The following is a 22043-nucleotide window of genomic DNA, read 5'->3' as shown; positions in this document are numbered from 1 at the left end:
TTTTCCGTTTGCTAATATGTGTCTGATGGCTGCTGGTGTGACTTGTCAGCTTGAGAAGAACGTGTGACCTGCGGTTGCCGGATGCAGTGGCCGACTGATGGCGCTGTTGGGTTCGACTGTGTCCTTTACGGACTTTCTGCCAGCCGCGTCCGTACAGGTCACACTAGGACACTAGTGTGAAGACACTAGTCTTCTTGGAGAACTGAGCCCCTATCTTTACGTAACGCCTCTTTTATTTATTTATTTTTTTTAAAGATTTTTTATTTATTTACTTGAGAGAGAGAGCATGAGAGGGGAGAGGGTCAGAGGGAGAAGCAGACTCCCTGCTGAGCAAAGAGCCCAATGCGGGATCCGATCCAAGGGCTCCAGGATCATGACCTGAGCCGAAGGCAGTCACTTAACCAACTGAGCCAGCCAGGCGCCCCAAGCCTCTTTTACTCCTGAAAACGTTCCTTGTTTGAAGTCTGCTCCGTCTGAATTACTGTAGCGACTCTCGCTTTCTGTCAGCACGATATATTTGTTTTTAGTACTTTCCTCTTTTTTTTAAGATTTTATTTATTTGAGGGGGGGAGAGAGAGAGAGAGAGAAAATGCGAGTGTGAGAGAGCACAGAGGACCAGCGGAGGGAGAGGGAGAAGCAGACTTCCCACTAAGCTGGGAACCCGATGTGGGCTCAATGTCAGGACCCCAAGATCATGGCCTGAGCCGAGGGCAGCTGCTTAACTGACGGAGCCACCCAGGTGCCTCTAACCCTTTACTTTTTATCCGTATATGTCTTTATATTTAAAGTGGGTTTCTCGTAGGTGACTTGTAAGTGGATCTTGACTTTGATCCATGTTGAATCTCTTTGCGTTGGAATGTTTAGACCAGTGATGTTTAAAGGGTTATGGATAGGGTTGGATTTATATCTACCACGTGCATTTCTGTTTTCTTTGTTCCTATTCTTGTCTTCTGGTCCTTTTGTGGTTCTAAGTGGGTGTGTTGTACCATCCCATTTTCTCTCCTTGGTTAGCACATCAGTCACACTTACATTTTTACTTTTTCTAGTGGTTACCCTAGAGTAGGAAGTAGACTTTTACAACTAATCCAAGTCCCCTTTCAAATACCATTGCACTGCTTCCCCGGTAGTGGGAATACGTCGTACTCACAAAACATTCCTAATTCCACCCTCCTGTCCGTCGTATTACAGGTGTCGCCATTCAGCCATTCATTTCATCGGTGCATAAGCTATAATCATGTAGGTAACATGTGGGTGCCCGTAGTCAAATACATTGTTGCTGTCGTCTGTCAGATCAGTGAAGAATAAGATCAGATAAAAATTTGTATTTTATTCCTTCTCAGTGCTCTTCCTTTCTGTGTAGATCTGTTTCTAGCCTGTATCATTCTTCTCTCTAAAGAACTTCTTTTAACGTTTTTTACGGGGCAGGTCTACCGGCAACACATTCTACCACCTGAGAACATCTTCTTTTCTCCTCCGCTTTTTTTTTTTTTAGATTTTACTTATTGACAGAATAGGAGAGCGAGCGCAAGCGGGGGAGTGCAGAGGGAGAAGCACTGATGTGGGAGCCTGATGTGGGGCTGGATCCCAGGACCCTGCGATCATGACCCAAGCCGAGGGCAGACGCTTCAGCGACTGAGCCACCCAGGCGCCCCCGCGACTTTTGAAGGATAACCCTGCAGGACACCAAATTCTAGGGTGTTAGTTTTTTTCTCCGCAATGTAAATACTTGGCTCTTGTGTTGCTTGCATGATTTCTGAGGGGAGTCTGGTGTAATTCTTGTCTTTGTTCCTCTACACATAAAGTGTTTGTTCCCTTTGGCTTCTTTCAGCATTTTTTTTTTTCATTTTCTTTTATTTTCTCCAGTTTGGTTATGATATTCCTTGATGCAGACTTTGGGTATTTGTTCTGCCAGCGTGCTCTGAGCTTCCTGGATCTGTGATTTGGTGTCTGACACTGAGGAAATTTTTAGACTTTAAATATTTTTCGTGTTTCTTTTTCTCTTTCTGACGTTCTCTTTAAGCATGTGTTATACCTTGTGGTTGTCCGTTGTCCTTCAACTCTTGGGTGTTCTCTTGTGGGTTTTTCCAGTCTTTTTCTCTCCCTGTTTTTCGGTTTTGGACGATCATGTTGAGCTGTCCTGAGGCCCAGAGATTCGTCCCTCGGCTGTGTCCAGACTGCGAACGAGCCCATCGGACACTTTCTTCATTTCTCTTACGGTGCGTGTGATCCCTAGCATTCCTTTTTGAGTCTTTCTTAGAATTTCATCTCTCTGCTTCAGTTTCCCCTGTGTTCTTGGGTATTTTCTGCTTTTTCCATTAGACCTCTTGACACATCACTTATCATTGTTTTAAACCCTCGTCTGCTACCGCCAGCGTTCCTGCCGTATCTGAGTTCTGACACTTGCTCTTCCTGTTCACGGTTGGCCGCTTGGAGTCCCTGGAGACTCAGATGCGTTTTAGGGTGTGTTTCTCTGCTCCTGCCAAAGAAAGATGCCGTCGGGATTTGACATGTATTGTGCTGGTTCTGTAGGTTGCTTTAGCGGTGTAAAGTCCTCCTGTCCGTGAAGATGGACGTGTTTCTATTTAGTTAGGTCTTCTTTAATTTCTTCCAGCAATATTTTGTAGTTCACTTGTCCTTAACGGTCTCAGGACTGACCTGTCACAGAGCTCAGAACTCAGAGAGCCTCATCGTGACCCGGCACAGCCTTGTGATCCAGAGGGGCCTGGGAGACCCGTGAGACAGGGATGTGTCAGGTTTCTGTGGGCAGACCTAGAAAGAGAACCCAAGTCCCCTTCCCTTTGCGGTGGGCCGGAAAATTCTCAGAGGTAGAAAACAGTAAATAGTATCGATGTCTTCAAGTCCGGTCGGATATCATGACGCCAGCACGCATAGTATGTGACTGAGTATTAACGAGATTTTGTAAGCTGCCTGTGTTGGAAGTGAACTGCCCTTGGTGTGTGTCTGTCTCCGTGCTGAGGGCCGCCATTGGTCGGGATGTCGTGTGGTAGAGCACGTCATGCTCAGTATGGAGAGATTTTCACTTAATGTGAAGACAGAAATTCAGAACACCATGCCCTTTCACTTTCTCGGCACCTGGCACGTCCTGGATGTGCTAGGAGGAGAACACGCTGGCGGATGTCAGGACAGGAGCTTTCTGGACCTTTCGTTCTTGGTGGGCCCTCCTGGGGTTCCGTGCCCTGTTTAGATGGCACGGTGACGTCAAATGACCTTCTTTTCATGAGCGCTTGTCCTGTGGATGTCTTGCACGGACTTCTTTAATAGAGCACTGGGAGCCATTTTCTGCCGCACACCAGCTCCTTCCTGGAGACCCCGTGGCCGTGCTGGGGCCCTTGTCTTCCATCACAGGGTCTGTGGGCACTGGTACGGGACGCCGGCTTGAGCGACAGCCCTGAGTTTGCCTTTCCTTGCAGACCGTGCCACTCTAGGGCCCTGTGCGCTGACCCCTCGGCCAAGAAGTGCTTGGTCATGGATGCAGATGACGAGGCGGTCCTGAACCTCATTGCCGAGTGCGAGTGGGACTTGAGCAACCCTCCTGGGAGCACAAGTTCCAGCCAGAGGGAGCGAGAGGCCGACCTCCATAGTTCTCAAGGTAGGCTGCTACTCCACCGCGAAGGCCCAGTGGGCGCAGCCTGTGCTGGGAGCTGGTCGTCTCTGGCCTCCTGACACACAGCTGTGCTTTCCAGAAAACTGACCTTTACCCGTCGAATCCCCGTGACGTCTCTGTGAACTTGAAAATACTCGCGGTTTGGATTCTGGAAATGTGACAGATGATGTCAGCGTAGTTGAGTATGTAGTTCTGCACGCGTGGCTGTTCCAACTGTCCTTCCTCAGGTAGACCGCGCTTTTACGTACAGGGAGACCCTGAAGATCAGAGTAGACGGGTGAAGTGTCCTGTGCGCTGGTGTCCGTTCCCACCACGAGGGGGCTGTTCACTTGGCTTAAGAGACGCGCGGTGCTCAGCCGGCCAGGTTCAGAGCTTTAGACCGGACACGGACGTCGGGAAGTCTTTGCGGCGTGCGGGCTTCTCCACAGGCTTTGCTCGGGGCCTGCGTTTTCCACCAGGACTTGTGTGTGTGCGCCGGCTCCACTCCCTCTGCTTTGAGTTTCTGAGAACTTTTCCTGAAGACAGCAGGTTAAGGCATTAATTTGGGCTAAAATCCCAGGATTCACCGGCTGGCACGAGGACATCTGTCCAGTGGGTGTCCTCGTTGCAGTCCGTCTTTTCAGGCGTGGCGCCTCTGGGTGCGCGGTCATGCTTCCCCGTGGTTCTCAGGCACACTTCCCTGAAGACCACTGGTGGGACATGTCTGTTCCCGTCTGTTCCCCTCCTGTTGTTCTCTTCTTAGTCTTGGGTCAGAAGAGTTCTTTCTCTGTGGTTCTTCGTGCAAGCCCTTTCTCAGCTGGAAGGGCTGCAGCCTCCCATTCTCCGGCTGGCCTTGTGCGTGCCCAACCGCGCTCGAAGAGAGGAGGCTCTCGCCGTCCAGCTTGTGAGCTCTGTTCTCTGTGCTTTGTGCTTTCTGGTGTGCACTTGGTTTACAGGAAATCTGTCTGCCCCACGCCTGCGAAGAGGCTGCCTTCTCAGTCGGTAACTGTGGCGAATCTGTTAATTCAGTTGACGAGCCTCTCTCTGCATTCGGCGGGTGTTGGGTCGCTTGTCGCGTCTGCCGTGGTGCTGTCCTCCTCCCGCAGCTGCGCCGTCCGTGCTAAGGCCAGGCGGGGCGGGTCCACCTGCACGGGCCCCTCTTTCTTGTGTAGTTGTGTTCCGGATAGCTGTCACACACTGTCAGAAGGTGAAGATGGAATTTCTGATGAAATACAACTTCTCAAATATTTCTGAATAAAACAGAATCCAGGCATCTGTTGAGCCCTCGGTCAGCACAGCCTCAGTGTGGGGACTCCGTCAAGAAGGGCCATGAAAAGAGGAAGGGCAGCTCTCGAGGCTGTGGTCCAGAAAAGAGGCTTCAGAACCAGCTGCCCCTGCCGTGTGGACAGCACGTGCCCTTCACCGCACGCCCAGGTGAGCAGTCTCACGCCTACAGCCCCTCCTCCTCCAATCCATTGTGATTCCCAATGCTAGATTTTTACTCACTTCTTTGCTGTGTGTGTTCAGGCGCTTTGGGTGGATTGTCCGTGCGCGTGCACGTACGCACGCACGCACCCGGGCGCGCACGCACGCACCACCGCCTTTTTCAGTGCAGGCACTGGTCGCTGCGGCCAGAGAACTTGGTCTGCTGAGGGCCGTGTCCCGCCCTCCCTTACAGATTCCGCAGACACTGAGGACTCGACCCCGTCTGAGAAGTCAAGTTTGTCAGCAGAGAAGGTGTTCAATCCATGGCCCGCTCCTGAACAGTACAGAAGGCGGAGAGCGCCTGGCCGGAGATCCCAGGCTCCTGCAGACCAGGCGGGTCTGAGACGCCTGGAGAGGCCGACCGTGTCGTGGAACCCCGAGGAGACTCTGAGCAGGCAGAGTGACTTGGAGGGCCGGAGCGAAAGGACCTTGTCTCGCTCAGAGGTGTCGGAGCCTGAGGACGGGGGGCCCTGCGGCAGGAGTGGCCCCGGAGAGGTGAGCGCGAGAGCCGAGCAGGACTAGACGGTGAGGCGGGGCTGCTGAGCCCGGCCGTGCTCCCTCTCCCGCCCCCGCTCTCGCCGGCCCCCAGCTGGAGAAGCTGCTGTATGGGTTTCCGCGCAGCACGGCCCCCGTCCTGGTCTGTCGGAGGTGCCTCCGGGCTCCAGGCCCCTCCCGCCACCCCTGGCGCTTTGAGGCGAGAATGTCGGCACAGGCAAGGGCCAGTTCTGTGCTTGTCTCAGGCGGAGTCCGTCCTCTTGGCCAGGGAGCCGTCGAGGGTCCTGGTGTGGCGGTGGCCTGCACGTGTGTTCTGTGGTTTTCCAAAGCCTCATCCTGGGGACGGACTGAGAGTCCTGCCAGCCTCTCGATGACCCAGCGCCACACAGGCGGTGACTCGGTTGCCGTTGTCCCTGGGTTTGTCGGAGGTGGAGGCACAGACGGCAGGTGGCGCGGCAGAGCAGACTGGCAAGGCTTGGCAGACGGGAGGAGCTGGCCTCCCCCGGGGTTGGTCAGGGCAGCGAGTTTGCTTCCTGTGGTCGGTCCTGAGTTGTGAACAGGGAGAAAAATCAGGACAGCTATCACTTAACTGATCGAGTGCTGGCCACTGGGCCAGTTGTTACAGGGGTCATGATTGGGCCCCCGGCTGGTTGCTGTGGGCCGAGGGTCAGACGGCTCCTCTCCTAGAGGGTCGGTCGTGGCCTGTACGGTTGGTCTCTCGCTGTCTGGATTGAGGGAAAGGAGGAAAAGGCGGCTGTCTTTGAGACAGGAACATGCCTGGGCCCGTGCCCCAGGGTCCTGGCCTCACTCCCCGCCCAGGGCAGAGCTTCGCCCAGAGAACTCGTACAGGTGCTGTGGGGCCCGGGGCTTCGCAGGAGGAGCCTTCGCGGCCTCGTGCAGACCGTCCTCACAGTGGGCGCTGCCCTTAGCTCCTCAGGTGGCAGGCGGACGCTTGAGTGAGCACATGAAGGACCCTGGCTCCCGTCACCCGTGCCTGAGGACAAGTGTCCAGACGTGGCTTCCGATGGAGGTGTTAGTGCCCGGTGCTCCCTGGGACGCTCAGCCTTAGCTTGTTGGGGCCAGTGCCGGGCTTCCGTGTCTTTGTGCTGCCCCACCCCCCGTGGGACCTTGGGCAGGGCGGTGCTCGCCTGCTGGGCTGCTTCTGGGGGTCTGGGGTGGGCAGCGGTGGCAGGAGTCAAGGAGCTGTCCCTGCTGCGGTGGCTTTACCTGCCGGGCCTCCTTGCTGGGCCTCTGCTCTGCGGAAGTTCCTTAAGGGAAAGGCCCTCTGGAGGTTAGCTCACTGCAGAGCCCTAAGTGGGGCTGTCCCCAGCCTTCTGCTTGGAGCTGCTTCCTGGGGACCTGGGACTAACCTGTATCCCAGCTCTGGTGGTGGGCCCAGAAACAGATGTGAGCTTCTGTGCCCTCCCTTACCGAATCCCCAGACACTTGAGGAAGTGGGCAGGAGAGCAGAGGCCATCCCCCTTCCTTTGATAATTTTTCTGAATTATCAAATTTAATAATTTATCTAAATTTCTAATTTATCTAAATAATTTCTCAAAGGAGGAAAAGAGAGAAATGATGTGCCCGCGGACATAGCCCTGGTGGGCTGGGCCCTGGATGGAGTTGTGATGGTCTCTCCTGGCAGCCCTTCTGCCCACATCGTCCCGGCCTGACCACCATCTGGGCCAGTGTGTGACGTCATTACTCAGGGCTTTCTGGGTGCCCGTGACCATTGAGGCCGAGACTGGCTCTGATGGGTCTCCAGCCTCCAGGGTTCGGCCCAGAACAGGCCATTGCCATAGCCTGAGAGCTGAAACCGCGATGGGCATTTCATGACCGTCATCTCGGTATGACTCCTTCTCACGCACCCTTTAGTTCCTCCTGGAACAGGGATGTCACCGGAGACGCACGTCCTCATGCCACCTCTGCAGCCTGTGGCAGCTGGACGGCCCCGGGCTCCACCTTCTGTGGGATGAGGGCGTCAGCATGAGGCACGGAGCGTGCCGGGCAGGCCTGTGTCAGGGGCTTTGCACCAGGCCGTTGCTCCTGGGCTCAGCGTCACGGCTCTCTCCATTGCAGGGGGTTCCCAAACCGTACTCCGCTGTGCCGCCCGGGAAGAAGTCCGTGCTGGAGGCGGCCCTGCTGGAGGCGCTCGTCGACCTGGTGGACAGGCAGTGGAGCGGCTGCGAGTCCCTGCGTGGCAGTGAGGTGCTCCGGGGTGAGTCGCAAAGATGGTCCACTCAGACCCGCACTCGGGGCCCCTCCGGGCAGCACTCTGTTTGCACGTGCTGGTCTCCTGCTGAGTTCTGTCTGCGGCCCACACACTGTTCGCTCCTCCCCATGGGCCGTCAGTCCCCACTGCACCGCACGGAGCATCCGGACAGCCTCCCGCCAAAGCAGCTGGTGGCTTCCGTGGGGTGCGGGACCTGAGGGGTGTCGTGCGGGCCTCTGGTTGTTGGCTTTCCCACCTACTGGCACCCTGGGGTTTACGGAGATGCCCGGTCACCTGGTTTCACTGGAGATGCTGCTCACAGATGTTTGACCCTTGTTGTTCTGTTTTATGGGAAGGTTTAAAAAGATCGAAAAGCTACCACTATTCCCTTCGCACCCTCTGAACATGCGGTCGTGTGCAGGGCCCTGGTTTGCTGAGTTTTCGCTGGGAATGAGGCACGGCAGGGGGTGGGGGGGGGTTGGTTCCTCCCCAGGGAGGACTTGGCTTTGCTTCTGCCTGTGCCGGGTGCAGAGCGCACTGCACACCCTCTTCCGGAGGTGCTGCACCCCGGGGTGGCATCTGTCTCTTTCTCCCACCGCCCAGGGTTCAGCCTTCAGTGTCCCAGTGGGAGCAGGAGCTTGTCAACAGGTCCTTCCTGTCCGCAGACCGTGGGCCCCGCCCGGAGCTGGGCTGTGGTGGCCCTTCAGCTTCTCCTGCAGCCAGGACTCCCTGAGGAGCCGGAGCCCGCAGCTCCTCATCCCGTAAACCGCACCCTTGCTCCTGCTCGCGGAGCTGCCAGACTGGGTTTGGGGTCTAGGCCAGGAGCAGGCCGTGCGGTGGAGGAGAGCATGGCAGGCCACTAGGTCATCCAGCCAAACCGTCCGGTCATGGCCTTCTCTTCAGGGATACCTTTGCTGTTGAGTAAAACTGTTGTCCTGTCTCTCCACCCCCCACGGGTGATTGGACAGGTGGACACACAGAGGCCTGAGCGAGGTGCTGTTGGCGGCGTGTGCTCTGCCGGGCTCCTTGCTGGTCCGTGTTTTCAAGGCACGTGGTTTGCGTTGCTCAGGATGTGTGAACGGATCTCGTTTATCCTCTGTCCTTTCAACATAAACGCCGTCCAACGTTTGGTTTTTACTCCTAGCTCAGGCAAGACATATTTTGTCCCTGGCGCAAACATTTACAGCTCGGGATAGTTCAACAAGTGTGAGTGAAGAAATGAGCTTCCTGAAGCTGGAGAAGAAGTCTCTGCAGAAGCGCCTGGCTGAGCAGCAGGGGTGCCGCGTGAACATGGGCGAGCTGGCGTCGGACCTCAGCGAGGCGCGGAAGCAGACGGTAAGGAGGCGCGCCTTCGTGTCACTTTCGTCTGTGCACGTGCAGGGTAGGGGCATGGTTTCGACTCCACGGGTAAGAGGAACACTTCCGGGGCGCCTGGGTGGCTCAGCGGGTTGAGCCTCTGCCTTCAGCTCAGGTCATGATCTCGGGGTCCTGGGATCAAGCCCCACATCGGACTCTCTGCTCAGTGGGGAGCCTGCTTCTCCTCTCTCTCTGCCTGCCTGTGATCTCTGTCAAATAAATAAAATCTTTTTTAAAGGTCGGGAACGCTTCCCCTTTGCTGCCATCAGGCCGTAGCAGCAGGGCTCCCCGCCCCCGCCCCCGGGCACTGCCCCCCGCATGCCTCCCAAAACTCCACAACAGGGCTTTGCAGATCACTGCGGTGGCCCTGCTTGTCCTAGCCCTGCCTCCCCTGTGTGAGAGGCCGAGTGGGGCTGAGAGCATAGATGAAGCTGGGCTTGAGGTAGAGATTTTGTGGCCCCGGTGCTCACTGGCCCAGGCTGCCTACACCAGCGGTGAGAGAGGCTCCAGTTAGCTGGGTGACCCTGGGCTCCCCGCCGCTGTCCTGCCTGCACCAGCCTGCACAGGGCCAGGGTGTGCTGTTGGACCGGAGCAACTTCCTCCACCAGGTGGTGCCCGAGGGCTGCCAGAGCCGGCACAGCCAAGACTCCCAGTGGGCAGGGCTGTCCTTGTCCTTCCGAGCCTCACGGTAAGACCTTTACGTCTAAATGCCTACGTTAAAACAATGGAAAGATCTTGAACAACCTAATTTTATACCTCAAGGAACTGGAAAAAGAAAAGCCAACTAAACCCCAAAGTTAGCAGGAGGTAGGAAGGAGATTGTAAACATCAGAGCAGAAATAAATAGAGAATTAGAAAAATAATGGGGGAAAAAACTAAGTTGAGTTTTTGAAAAAAATCTACAAAATCCACAAACCCTTAGCTAGACTAAGAAAAAAAGGACTTAAAATCACAAATGAAAGAGGAGACATCACAGTGGACGCCTCAGAAATAGAAAGGGTCATAAGGGAGTGTTATGAGTGCTTATAAGCGGGCACACCGGACAACCTAGAAAAAGTGGGTAAATTCCTAGAGACATACATCCTGCCAAGACCGCATCGAGAAAATAAAGGAGCACCTGGGTGGCTCAGTTGGTTAAGTGTCGGACTCTCGATTCTGGCTCAGGTCATGGTCTCAGGGTCTTGAGGTCAAGCCCGTGTTGGGCTCCATTTGGGATTCTCCGTCCCTCTGCCCCTTCCCGCTGCTCCTGTGTGTGCACCACTACCCACCCCCAGAGAGGAAGAAAGAAAGTCTGACCAGACCAACAAAAAGAAAGGAGACTGAGCAATAATAACCTCCCCAAAAAGAAGAGCCCAGAACCACATGGCTTCATGGCATAATGCTACTGCATATTTCAGGAAAAAGTAATACTCCTTCATAAACGCTTCTAGAAAACAAGTAGAGGGAACACTTCCGTACCCATTTACGAACCCGGCATCACCCTGACAGCAAAAAAGGAAAAACACCACAAGAAATCTAGAGGCTAATACTTCTGATGAACATAATTTAATATGTTCCACAATAAAGTACTAGGAAATCAAATTCAAGAACACATCAAAAAAAGTATATACTGTTACCAAGTTGGATTTCCTCCTAGAGTGCAAGGGTGGTTCAAAAATGCTCTTTAATGCACCACATAAACAGATGGAAAGAGCAGAACTACACAGTCATCTCAATAGATGGGGAAAAGCATTCGACAAAACTCATCATTCCATCCATCATAAAAAGTTCCAAGAAAATAGGTAGATAAGAAGGTTTCCTCAACACCCTAAAGGCCACTTAAGGCCACAGCTATCATGTGATCGGTGGGGGAAAACCAAACCGTGCTTTCTGAGCTGAGAGCCACCACCGGACACACACAGCACTCCTGGGGGCACAGCCCTGGCAGTGGTAGCAAGAGCCGGCGGGAGATGGGAAAGGAAGATCATCTGTTTGCAGAGGACAGGATTGCGCGTATAAAAAAATCCTTTTCATTTTGGAGATTTTATTTATTTGGCAGACAGAGATCACAAGTAGGCACAGAGAGGGGGGAAGCAGGCTCCTCGCCGAGCAGAGAGCCTGATGTGGGCTCCATCCCAGCACTCTGGGATCATGACCTGAGCCGAAGGCAGAGGCTTAACCCACTGAGCCACGGAGGCTCATATAAAAAATCTGTATAAAAAAATCTTAAAGACTCACAACAACAACCGCAAAAATGCCTTAGAACTAATAAACGTAGTGAAGTTATGGGACACAATATAGTAGAGATCAGTTGTTTCTTTACGTCAACAATTTATCTGAAGAGGAAACACCCTATTTATGATAGCATCAAAAAGAATAAAGTACTTAGGAATATATTTAACCAAGGAGGTTAAAGATTCTAACGCTGAGGACTGTAAGATGTGGAGGAAAGAGGTCAAGCACACGAATGGAAGAATATCCCATGTTCATAGATTGAAAAATTCAGTGTTCGAAAATCCACACTACTGTAGGTCATCTACAGACTCCGTGCAATCCACAAAGATTCCAGTGGCATTTTCTTCAGAAATTAAAAAGAAATGTAAAATTTAAATAACTATTTTTCTTAAAATTTGCATTCTCCTTTTTCTATTTTTGTGAAAGGTCTTCAGTGGCCAAAGCTAACTCAAAAAAAAAAACCCCCAAAAAACAAACACCCAGAGTTGGAGATGGCAGACTCCCTCAATCCAAATTCCGTTATGAAGGACGCTCTGGTAGTTGACGCGGTGTGGTACGGGCACACAGACAGGTAGACGGATGGAACCGAGTGCAGACCCAGAAGTCACCCCACAGATCGCCGGGTACCGAGAACACAACGGGGAGAGCACAGTTTCTTCAGGAAGTGGTGCCGGGAGCCTGGGCCCTTAGCGCCGTCCACAGACATCAACTCAGAACGGATTCGAGATTTCAGTGTGAGACTTAAACTATAGAATCTCTAGGGGAAAAACCCACAAAGGCTCCTTGATAGGGTCTTGGTGATGATTTTTTGAATCTGGCAGCAGAAGCAACAGGTGAGGCTCCGTCAAAGGAGCTTGTGCCCGGCAGAGGACGGTGTCCCCCACCCGAGACGGTGGACTGCGGGCTGGGAGGATGCGGCTGCCGGGGGAGGGAGGTGTTGGGGAGGGACGGCGCCCTGGCCGTGGAGACTGACTAGGTCCAGAACCGTAGCTGCTCGTGCCGGAGCGGGCCTGCGAGTTCGCCGTGACAGTAGCTTCGCGGTGCCGTCCTCACCGGGAGAACGGCTGGCACTGCACGCGAAGGGGTGTTCACCCGCCTGACCGTGTGGACGTGGCTGGTGCCCGCGCGTCTCCAGCAGCTTTCGTTCCGCGGTCTGTCGGGCCTGGTGCCAGAGGAAGCCCCGTTTGCCTCGCTGACGGTCGTGGCTGAGGTCTCGTGTATGCGATCTGTTTGGTGGGCTCCTCCTCTAAAATGTCAGTCCTGGCTGGTTGTGTCCTGTGGGCTGGGAGGTCGCGGCCAGCCAGGTCTGAGCCTCTGCTGAGCCTCAGGGCGTGTGTGGTCGCCACCCGGCCGTGACCCCGGAGTGCGGCCCCTCGGCAACAGCACGTACTACCCGCCGCCCGTGTGGGTCGGGAGTCCCAGCGCAGCCAGGCTGTGCGTGCGACTCAGGCTCTGGCCGTCCTGGGGCCGAGGGGGCGGCGGGCCCCTTTGGAGGCTCGATGGAGGCAGGTGACTCCCGAGGCTCACACGCAGGCAGCCTTGTCTCTGCACGCAGGGCCTCTCCAGGCTGCCGGCTGCCGGTCAGAGCCCGAGAGCGCCCGCTCCCGAGAGGGACGGGTCATCGCTGGTGCGTGCTGTGAGGGGTAGGGTCCGGCGGGCCCACCCACGTGAGGCGAGGACACCACGCGACGGCGGGAGCACCCCTGGGCCACCTCGGGAGCCCCCGGCCCCAGCCTCTGCGGCGGCTGTGTCTGCGGAGGGCGGGAGTGAGAACAGCCACGGGGCTGTTGCGCTCAGGCCTCCGGCGTGTCTGAGGTTGTCTGTGTTTGATGACAACTGCCATCTCTGGTCCCCCACGAAGCTTTGCTTCTACAGAAAAGATGAGAAATAAAAACAGTGACGTGATCTCGGCGGCCTCGCGTGCACCCGATTGGCGAGTGCGTGTAGAAGGAACCGGAGCCCCGTGACCTCGCCCCATAATCACTGTGCAGAACGTCATTTTCGTGGGCAGTGTTGACCCATGGGACACAGCATGGCCTCTTAACCATGAAAACAAAGGACCATGGCTTTGGGGTTTGGCAGAGATGTGTGGGTTACCCCCTGTTTCCCTTATGGGGCTGAGTTTGGGACCGGCGGAATCCGGGCGGACAGGCCCCAGGTGTCTGCTCCGAGTGGTGCAGTGTGACGTGGAGGACACGGCTCCTTGCCTCCGACGGCGGGCTAACCAACCCTGAACCCCGGGGCTGCCCCAGAGCCCTGTTCTGTGCTCTTCCGAGAGCCGGCCCGGGGACACCGTCGGGAGCCGCTGCTCACGGTTGCCGATCTTGCTTTCCTCCCTGCTGTGAAGACACGGGTTCTGCAGTCGCGTCTCCTGAGGTCCTGATGTCCAGGGGACTGGCCTTAGCGGAGGCTTTGCTCCGGAGCCTTCCCAGTGCGGCTCCTGGCAGTGGTGCGGTGCATGCTGGAGCGTGATCGGTCCATGCTCCTGCCCCAGCCTCCAAGGAGGCCTTCATCAGGCCCAGGCTCCAGCCCCTGCCGTCTAGGAACTCAGCACATTCTGGGGAGACTGGCCATGAGACTCGGCTGGCCAGGCAGCAGTTCCTGTATGCCCAAGAGTGTGTGTGCACACAGAGGGGCCGGTGCACCCGTGGGCTCTCAGCAGGGAGAAAGAGCGTCACAGTTTCCTGAAAACAAGGGCCCCTGTCACCTGGAGACTGAGCTGCTCGCTCTCCTGGTGGGGATATGCCTGCTGGTTTCTGGGCGGTGGAGACACGCCCTGCTCTGGGCAGCAGGTGGCTTCGATGGCCTGTGTCCCACCAGCTCTCAAGGTGATCTCCACGACCTTCCCTGCCCTTCAGTCTCCATGGCGCGCTGGGCATAGCCACCTTCTCCGAGGGTGGGAAGGCGGCCACCGCCAGCAGCTCCCGCCTGTGCTGGGGATGGCAGGTCGGATCCCACGGCTTGCGCGCTGAGGGCAAGAACAGAATGGGGCTCCTGCAGGGAGGTGCCTGCCTTGGGGAGTGCAAAGCCCTGGGATCTGCCTGTGCTTTTGCCCAAGAAGTGAGCCTACAGGGACCGCGCAGGGCTGGCGTGCCGCCTGGCTCTTGCTCCTGCTCCTTGAGCAGGGACGGGGAGCCGGGCTGCGGTGGCCACGGGACCTTCCTGGAGGAGCCAGGGCTCCAGCAGCACGTCTCTCTCACCAGAGATGCTGGGCACACAGCGTGCCCCCATGGGACCTGAGTCCCCTCTGAGTGACACTGTACTACTCAGCCGGGGGCCGCTGTGATTTCCGTTGTTCGCATTGTGATTTATCGGCTATGATATGTAAAGGCAAATTGATGTCTGGGGGTCTCAAGAGGTTTCCCTTAATTTTGTATACGCATTTCACTGAATCTGACTCCTCGGTTGTAAGTGTGCTCTTCTGTGTCCTTAGGATGACTTGAGACAACGTTTAGACAAATCTTTGGAGGAGAACAGTAGCTTAAAGGCTCTTTTGTTCAGCATGAAAGAAGAAGCAAAAAACGCAGACGCCGCAGCTACATTAACCGTGCAGATCACCGGTGAGTCCGTAGTTTCCTCGCTAAGTTATTTGGTGGAAGGTGGGTGTCCAGACCCTTGCTGACAGACCTCACTCGCCGCTGCAGGACTCAGAACTCAGGTCCAGCAGGTGCTGGGAAGTGCAGCGAGACCCTCTTGCTCCTGAGAGCCGCTCCCGCAGGCCCCGAGTAGGGGCTCCCCCAGCCTCCGGGGTGGGCCATGGGGGCGATGGTGCGGCGGACGTGAGGGCCCCCGCCTGCCACTCGGGGTACCGATGGCCACACCTCTGCCGCCTGGCCCTCCGGAGCGGGGCAGCGGTTCTCTGCGGCCACTTCCCCTGCACTGTCTTCAGTTCTGTTCCCACGTTTCTCCCAAGGAGTGCGCGGAGGTTCCGCCTCTGGGGTTTTGAGCAAGGAGCTGCGGGTGTGCGTCTTCTGGGAGCCTGTCTGGCTGTGAACCGCACGGTCCCTCGGAGGCCTTCTCTTCCCTGGGGACCGGCCGCTGAATGGCATCTGGTTCTTACCTCCCAGGGGTCTGAAAACTGCTCATGAAGGGCCTCAGGGCAGGTCTCCCCAGGCAGTCCCGGCGGGCTCGGTCACATGGGCGCAGCCTCCGACTGGCTGGTCGTCTTGGACACGACCGACGCCGTGCTCCTGCCGTGCTCTCGGGGTTGAGTTGAGCACCGAGCTCTCTGTCGCCTTTGCTCCAACTTCCAAGCGGACACTTCCCCTTCTCGCGTGTCTGGAGACGCATCGTCCTGCTCGGCGGCGAGCCCGGGCCTCATGCGGGCAGCTGCGCTCCTCTCCGGTGCTCACGGCACGGACTCGCTCTTCAGCTCGTTCTGAAGCGGCCGTCCCTGGTGTCGGCCTCCGGGTGTGGCTTCTGCGCTGCGAGGACAGCCGCTCTGTGTGGGGTCTGCCCTCTGCTGTTGGCCCGCTCGTGCGACCCGCGCCCAGGCCCCGTTCAGCCGCCCGCTTCTCTCTGGCGACCCGACCTGCCCGAGCGGGGCCCCTCACCAGCCTTTCCTCTGCAGCACAAGCCTCTCCTGGGGGCACTGGACAGGTCCGCCTCAAGGGGGCTGGGTGGCAGGGAGCCCCTGGTGTGACTTCTTGGAGGAGGCCGAGCCCCTCTCATGTCGGCCACGGGTCCTTGTTGCCCAGCAGGGGCTTCTTCTAAAAATGGGGGACACTTAGTGGCTGCCCCGTTGCTGACCACCCCTCCCCTCCCACAGATGCGGCCGCCATGCCAGGCTGGCGGTGCTCCTGTGCGTAGGTCTAGAGGCTGCCTCACCCCAGGGGCAGGAACGTGGCCTACGCGGCTCTGGTTCTGTCATCTAGTCACTCTTGGTGACTGGGGCGGGGGGCACCGGGGGATGCCGAAACCATGCCGTCGCTGCCGTCTTCCCAGAGTCCCGTGGCCCCGTGCTAGTGGCGTCGGCGGTAGAGAGGCCGAGGACGGTGGCCTCGTCCTAGTGCCTTTAGGGCTCGCGGCCTCTGCCCTTGGAGCTGCCGCCGGTGTCCTTGCTGTCCCTCCGCCCACACCTCCCACTCTGGCTCTCCCGGACTCTCGTGCAGCTGCCTGCGGATTTATTTGGATCCTGGTTTTGGGTTTCAGAGCCAATAAAGAATCTATTTCTTTCTCTGCCGAGTTGGAAACCCAGAGACAGAAGTCATGTGGAGGAAATTCAGACACGCTGTGTCGCTGATGGACGTGGGATCAGAGTACACAACAGAGACATGTGGCCACTGCGGGCCGCTTGTTTCTTGTCCCCAAAGCTGCAGGCCCTCCCCTCGGGCGGAGCCCGCTGCCTGCTGGAAGAGGGGCTGGAGGCCCTTTCCTGCTGGGAGTGGGGCCCTGAGTGGGGGTCTCCAGCTGGCACCAGACCCACGTCTGTCCCTACTCTGTGCACTCCATGGGACACTTGGTGCCTCAGGGAACCGGAGGGCAGAGGCCCACGGCAGTCCTCGAGTGGCTCACACAAACGGACCTTTTCCAGACGGCACTGTTTTTCTCGCGCCCTCGATCCGGCTTCAACTCTTGAGCCGTTGTAGGTTTCAGAACCTGCAGCTGAAGCCGCTCAGGGACGGTTCGGCTGCTCTCCTCCAGGGCTCCAGGCCAGCGTGCAGAGGCTGTCCGGTGAGATCGTGGAGCTGAAGCAGCACCTGGAGCACTACGACAGGATCCAGGAGCTCACGCAGATGCTGCAGGAAAGCCACAGGTGCCCGCGCGGCGTGTGGGTGGGGGCAGGGCCAGCCCTGGTCGCGTGGGGCTGGGAGGATCCCAGCTGGTGTTGCCGCGGGTGGGTTCTGGGCCGCGGGGTCTCTGCCTTGACTGGGAAGTTCCTGAGCGCGTCCCCTTCTTAAGGAAAAGTGAGTCCCTTGTTGCCGCAGTATTCGGGGAGGTGTGACCTGAGGCTGTGACCGGGAAGTGTGGCCAGGAGAGGTGAGGGGCGCAGGAGGCTTGGGGATGTCCTGGTCTGCCCAGAGTGGTTCCCGTCAGTCCCAGAACACAGAGACGCCCTCCTTAGCCCCGGCTGCATGCTGTGAGGGGAGAAGACAGGAGTTGGTGGTGTGGGAGGTCAAGGCAGAGCCCCAGCTGTTATTCGAGGGTCGTGGGCTGGGGAGCGGGTGCAGGCTGGGTGCAGAGAGGAGGTCGGTTCGGGGAGCAGGTGTGCCGCTGGGTGGGGTGAGGTGAGGACAGGCCGTCTGCACTCAGCGCGGAGCCTGAGCCCGACGCACCCCTGCGGCCACCATGCCTCTGCCGGGCTTGAGTGCAGGGTGGCCATTGGTGGAGCCAGGCCGTGACCTCTCAAGGAGTCACCCCAGGTTACAGAGGAGAAGGGGCTTCCGAGAGCGGAGCCGCAGCAGAGAGAAGGGAAGGTGGCCATCACAGGTGCAGGGAGGGGGCGGTCGAGACAGAATCGCTCCTAGAACCGGACGGCCTCCAGCTGCGCTGTGGTGGGCCCCCCGTGGACCGGCCAGCGGGCCAGGGACGTCTGTCCGTGGGGGTGAGCGTCTGTGGGAAGACGGTCCCTTGTCCCTGCTGACCGGGGCCGAGGGCAGTTTGCAGACGACCAAGGGGGTACGTACGGTGCCGCTTCCTTCCTAAGGTTCTTGTGGCGGTAGAAGGGGCTGAAAGCACCGCAGGCCCCAGACTGAGTTACGCTGTGACACGTTGAATGAGTAGGGGGCCCCTTGACCTTGGACCAGGAGCTGCAGATACGCCCGGCCAGGGTCTGTCTCTGGAGTCAGAACGGTGTTTGCTGACTTCACAGACTCGGGCAGTTTTCTCCCGGACAGGCGTGGCCGCAGTGGAGGGGCGGTCCCCGTCCTGTGCTCTGTTGGAGGAGGGGGCGGGCCTGGGAGGGCACGAGCCGGTAGGAGGAGGCAGGGGGTGGCCACGGCGTGGACCGTGCCTGGCCAGGTGAGCGAGGACGCTGCTGGCCCGGGGGGCAGCGGCCGGACGTGGGGAGGGGCTCAGGTGTCGTCCCCACCCCCGGTGCTTCCCTCCAGCTCCCTGGTCAGCACCAACGAGCACCTCCTGCGGGAGCTGAGCCAGGTGCGGGCGCAGCACGAGGTCGAGGTGGAGCAGCTGCGCTGGAGCTACCAGCAGCTCAAGAAGACGCTGGCCCTGTCCCCGCACGGCCGCGCCGGCCACTAGCCCGGCGCCAAAGCGGGGGCGCTCGTCCACCCGGTGTGCTTGCTGGCGAGAGCCGGCTCTGCTCGTCGTTACCTCGTGCTTTGAGACTCTTCGGGGCCCATCGCTCAGTTTTCTGACGCGGCCGAGGTCAGGACGGGTCAGTCCGTGCATGGCGTGGCCTCTGCGAAGGCTGGCGACCAGGGGCCACCGCCTCGGACTCCAGCAGCTGCTCACGTTTCCTGAAACGAGCTGAGGTTTTACCCAGGAAGACAATCCAAGCCCTTCGCATGTTTTGAGACAAGAAACACCAATATGTTTTGAGATCAACATTATTAATTTTTCATAAAATACTTGGAGATAAAGAAAATAGTTTTTTTCTCCCTGGTGTAAAAGAGAATGGGGCCTGATCACTAAGTGATTTTGCGTGACACTCGGTCCGTGTTTAATAAACAAATAGATTGTTTTAAAAAGTGGCTTTTTATAAATTGTAACAGTTTCTCAGTGAATCCTGTCTTAAAATAAGCTATGCACCAAGTAAGCAGGAACAAATGCGTTCCAAGACGTAGTAAAAGGGGCACTGAGCGGCCAGGGAGACAGGAGCAGTACTGTTTGCTGACGCGTGCGTCCCCGCAGAAGTAGCTCTGTCTGCCCCTCCTGCCCGTGTTGCTCTCTTGCTTACAGTGCGTTTCTGAAAATTAGAGCGGAACAGGGCAGAATGTTAGCTTTTTCGTTTGGAAGCTTCATATCTTGTGTAAATAAACGCTTGCTTTCTTTGGTAAAACTAATTTTTTAAAATAGTACTTAGGTGATTTAGGAAGAAGAGGGGGCAGGCCTAGAAGTTCGTGCTCAGTGGTGGCCCCGCGTGCGTCAGGCTCTGCTGCTGGGGCTCAGGGGTCCTGCGTGTCCCTTGGGAGGGGACCTCCCCAGCCCCCTCCCTGTCTGGTCCTGGCTGTGTCCTTCAGCGCCAGTTTCTGTAACTCAGCGGGGACATACGGCACACCTGATGTGGTTTTGTGTGGGCTGGGCTTGCTTTCATTATCAGATCTTTTTTAAATGTATTTAAAAGATTTTAGTATTAATCTATTTTAAGGTTAATTATGTTTCTCTTGTTTGAATTTCATTGAGCTTCTTAGACCTGTGAGTTCATTTTCATCAAATATGGAGACGTTTTGGCCACCATTTCTCTAAAATTGTTATTTGGCCCAGCCTCCCTCCCTCCCAGGACCCCATTGACACTCAGCCAGACCACAGTGGAGTCCTCGTGCGTCCCCAGACTCAGGTCTCTGTTCCTGGCTTCGGTTTGGTTTGTCTCTACCGCCCTGATCTGCATTTAGACCTGTAAATATAGTGGATTTCTAATTCCGGAAATTACGAGTGTTTTTAGTTCTAAAATGCCACTTGGTTCTTTCCTGTTAGCTTTCTATGTCCTGTTACATTCGTGCGCCACCTAACTCCTGCCTTCACTGCAGGTGACTGCCGATGGCCGCCGCCGCCGCGGGTCACGCTGATGCTCCGCTCCGTTGGAAGCGTGTTAGTGTCTGTGGGTCCGTGTTTTCAGCACTTTGCTGTGCTCATTCTCAAGGGTGTGTGACCTGTAGTGCTTCTGTAGATGGCCTTTACCAGGTTAAAGCAGCCCCTTCTGTTGCTAATCTGCTGACATGTTTTCATCGTGAATGTGTTAAGCACAACGTAGTAATGGTGAGTTTCCCTTGCAAACTTACTTTTGGATTGGGTTACTATTTTGTATAGAATTTTATGTTGTGGGTACACCACTCCGTGTCTAACTTTTCATTATTTTAGTTCTCTGGGTCTCCACTTGCTCATTTGTAGGGTGAGGACACAATACCAGGGTGCTGGGAGAAGTATGGGACGATTACCGTCAGGTTCGGGACTGGCCTGTGGCGGCGAGCCCTGTGCAGGTGTGGGCCCCGCAGCCGTAACTAGTTCTGTCTCCCTGGGGGTTTTCCTTTCTGCGGCCCTCGTCCTCTGGATCTGTGCCACTGCACTGTCCCCAGGAGAAAAGTTGGGTTGTGCATCCTTCCCTGTTCTCGGAGAATCTAGGACAGGTGGTAATTCTCTCTTCTCTGAATGTTTGGTGGAACTTGCTGAGGAAGTCAGTTGTGCCTGGAGTTTTCTTTGTGGGAAGTCACTGTCAGTTCAGTGTGACTTGTGGTTAAAGGTTGTGGCCGAGCCTGCTCCCCCGCCCAGCTGGTCGGAGGCTGTGTGACTCGTTCTGAGTGGGACAGAGAAGAGCTGCTGGGCCACTCGTTTTGGGGGGGGGGGCTGCCCTCCCCTTGACGGACTTGCTGGCAGCGTGACAAGCCAGCAGGCCTGTTGCTCCTCTTTCGGAAGAGATCCCTCCTTGGCCTTGGCTAGACTCCATCTGAGTGAGAAATGAGTCTCATTGTGTCCAGCTGCTGAGGTTTTGGGGGTTTTCTACTCGGTAGTTACTTACCTAAGTCATAGGACAGTGCATGCTTTCCATTTCTGCTTGAGTTTTCATAAGATCTCTATCTCCAAGATTTTGTTCATATTGCCTGATTTTCAGATGTTTTGGTCTAGCAATCTTTCATGGCATTTTAATGGCTCCGGCATTTGGGGTGCTATCCCTGGGGCAGAGGCGCAGGTCCGTCATCCCTTAAGCAAGACCTTGCGGTTCAGGGAAAGGGATGCAGGCGAGAGATGGTTCTGCCTCAGCTCCCGAGCCGGGGCACACCGGGGCGGCCCTAGCCGGTGATGGCGGAGGCGGGACGTGAGGGCCAGCCGCAGGGTTCCCATGGCGCAGACGAGGCTCGGCGTGCGTCGTCCCGTCCCAGCAGCCTGTGTCCTTGCTGCTCGGTCACGTGTCCTCACTTCCTTTCATGCATTGCAGCTTCTGTCCCTTCGTATCTTCGCTGAAACTGTGGACACATTCGGCTTTAAAACATCAGCTGATCCCTTCTGTTCTGCTGGATCAGCTGCCGTCATGCACTGACACGTGTCCTTCTGTGTCTTCTGCGACCGCACGCTCTCTGCCGTCGCCTCGTCCGGTGATTTTCCTCACCGTGCTCACCTCTCTGGAACTGGAGGCCGCGCACTCTTTCTGGTGCCTTATCACGGCGTCAGGCGCCCAATGGTCAGGACCACTGCCCTCCCCGGACACCCCCTCTGGTCTACGTTGTCCAGTGTTGGAGTGAAATCTTTATTCCCACAGAAAGCGCTTCCTTGCACTGTTCATCTGGATTTACCGCTCGTTCTCTGTGCCCTCCCTCCTGACATGCCATCTGGGGTCGGGTTCCTTCTGCACCTGGGATTTCTGCTAATGTCTGCCAGGGGAAATCCCCGAGTTGTGGTCTTAGAATGCCTTATCTTCATGTTTTGAAAAGGGTTCACTGATCTGAGGACCTCGTTCCTGGCCCCGGGGCTGCTGTGGTGGTGGGTGGTTCCTGGGCCCCACCCGTGTGGTGCGGGGTCAGACCACGCCTGCTCTGCCCTGCGGCCCCTCCCAGGGCCCTCTGTGTT

The 22043-nt window shown here is 56.6% G+C and overlaps 1 protein-coding gene across 17 annotated transcripts in view; it reads left to right on the top strand.

Annotated features, from left to right (window-relative positions):
• The window catches only part of CEP72 (centrosomal protein 72), a 41424-nt gene extending 22237 nt beyond the window's left edge, over positions 1–19187 (top strand). For 6 of the 17 annotated variants that reach the window (XM_046000792.1, XM_046000790.1, XM_046000789.1 and 3 more), the window contains 8 exons: positions 3432–3610; positions 4868–5038; positions 5283–5584; positions 7664–7802; positions 8941–9131; positions 14800–14926; positions 17010–17121; positions 18416–19187. In XM_046000792.1, coding sequence (XP_045856748.1) covers positions 3432–3610; positions 4868–5038; positions 5283–5584; positions 7664–7802; positions 8941–9131; positions 14800–14926; positions 17010–17121; positions 18416–18563 — 1369 coding nt within the window. In that variant the 3' untranslated portion in view covers positions 18564–19187. The other 11 variants (XM_046000799.1, XR_006817795.1, XR_006817796.1 and 8 more) reach the window with 11 other exon arrangements.
• The last annotated feature ends 2856 nt before the right edge of the window (positions 19188–22043 follow it).

Source organism: Meles meles, chromosome 3, assembly GCF_922984935.1.
Source record: "Meles meles chromosome 3, mMelMel3.1 paternal haplotype, whole genome shotgun sequence".
In the NCBI taxonomy this organism is placed as follows: Eukaryota; Metazoa; Chordata; class Mammalia; order Carnivora; family Mustelidae; genus Meles; species Meles meles.
The sequence above is the reverse complement of the archived record's forward strand: the minus strand, read 5'-3'. Positions and strand labels throughout refer to the sequence as shown.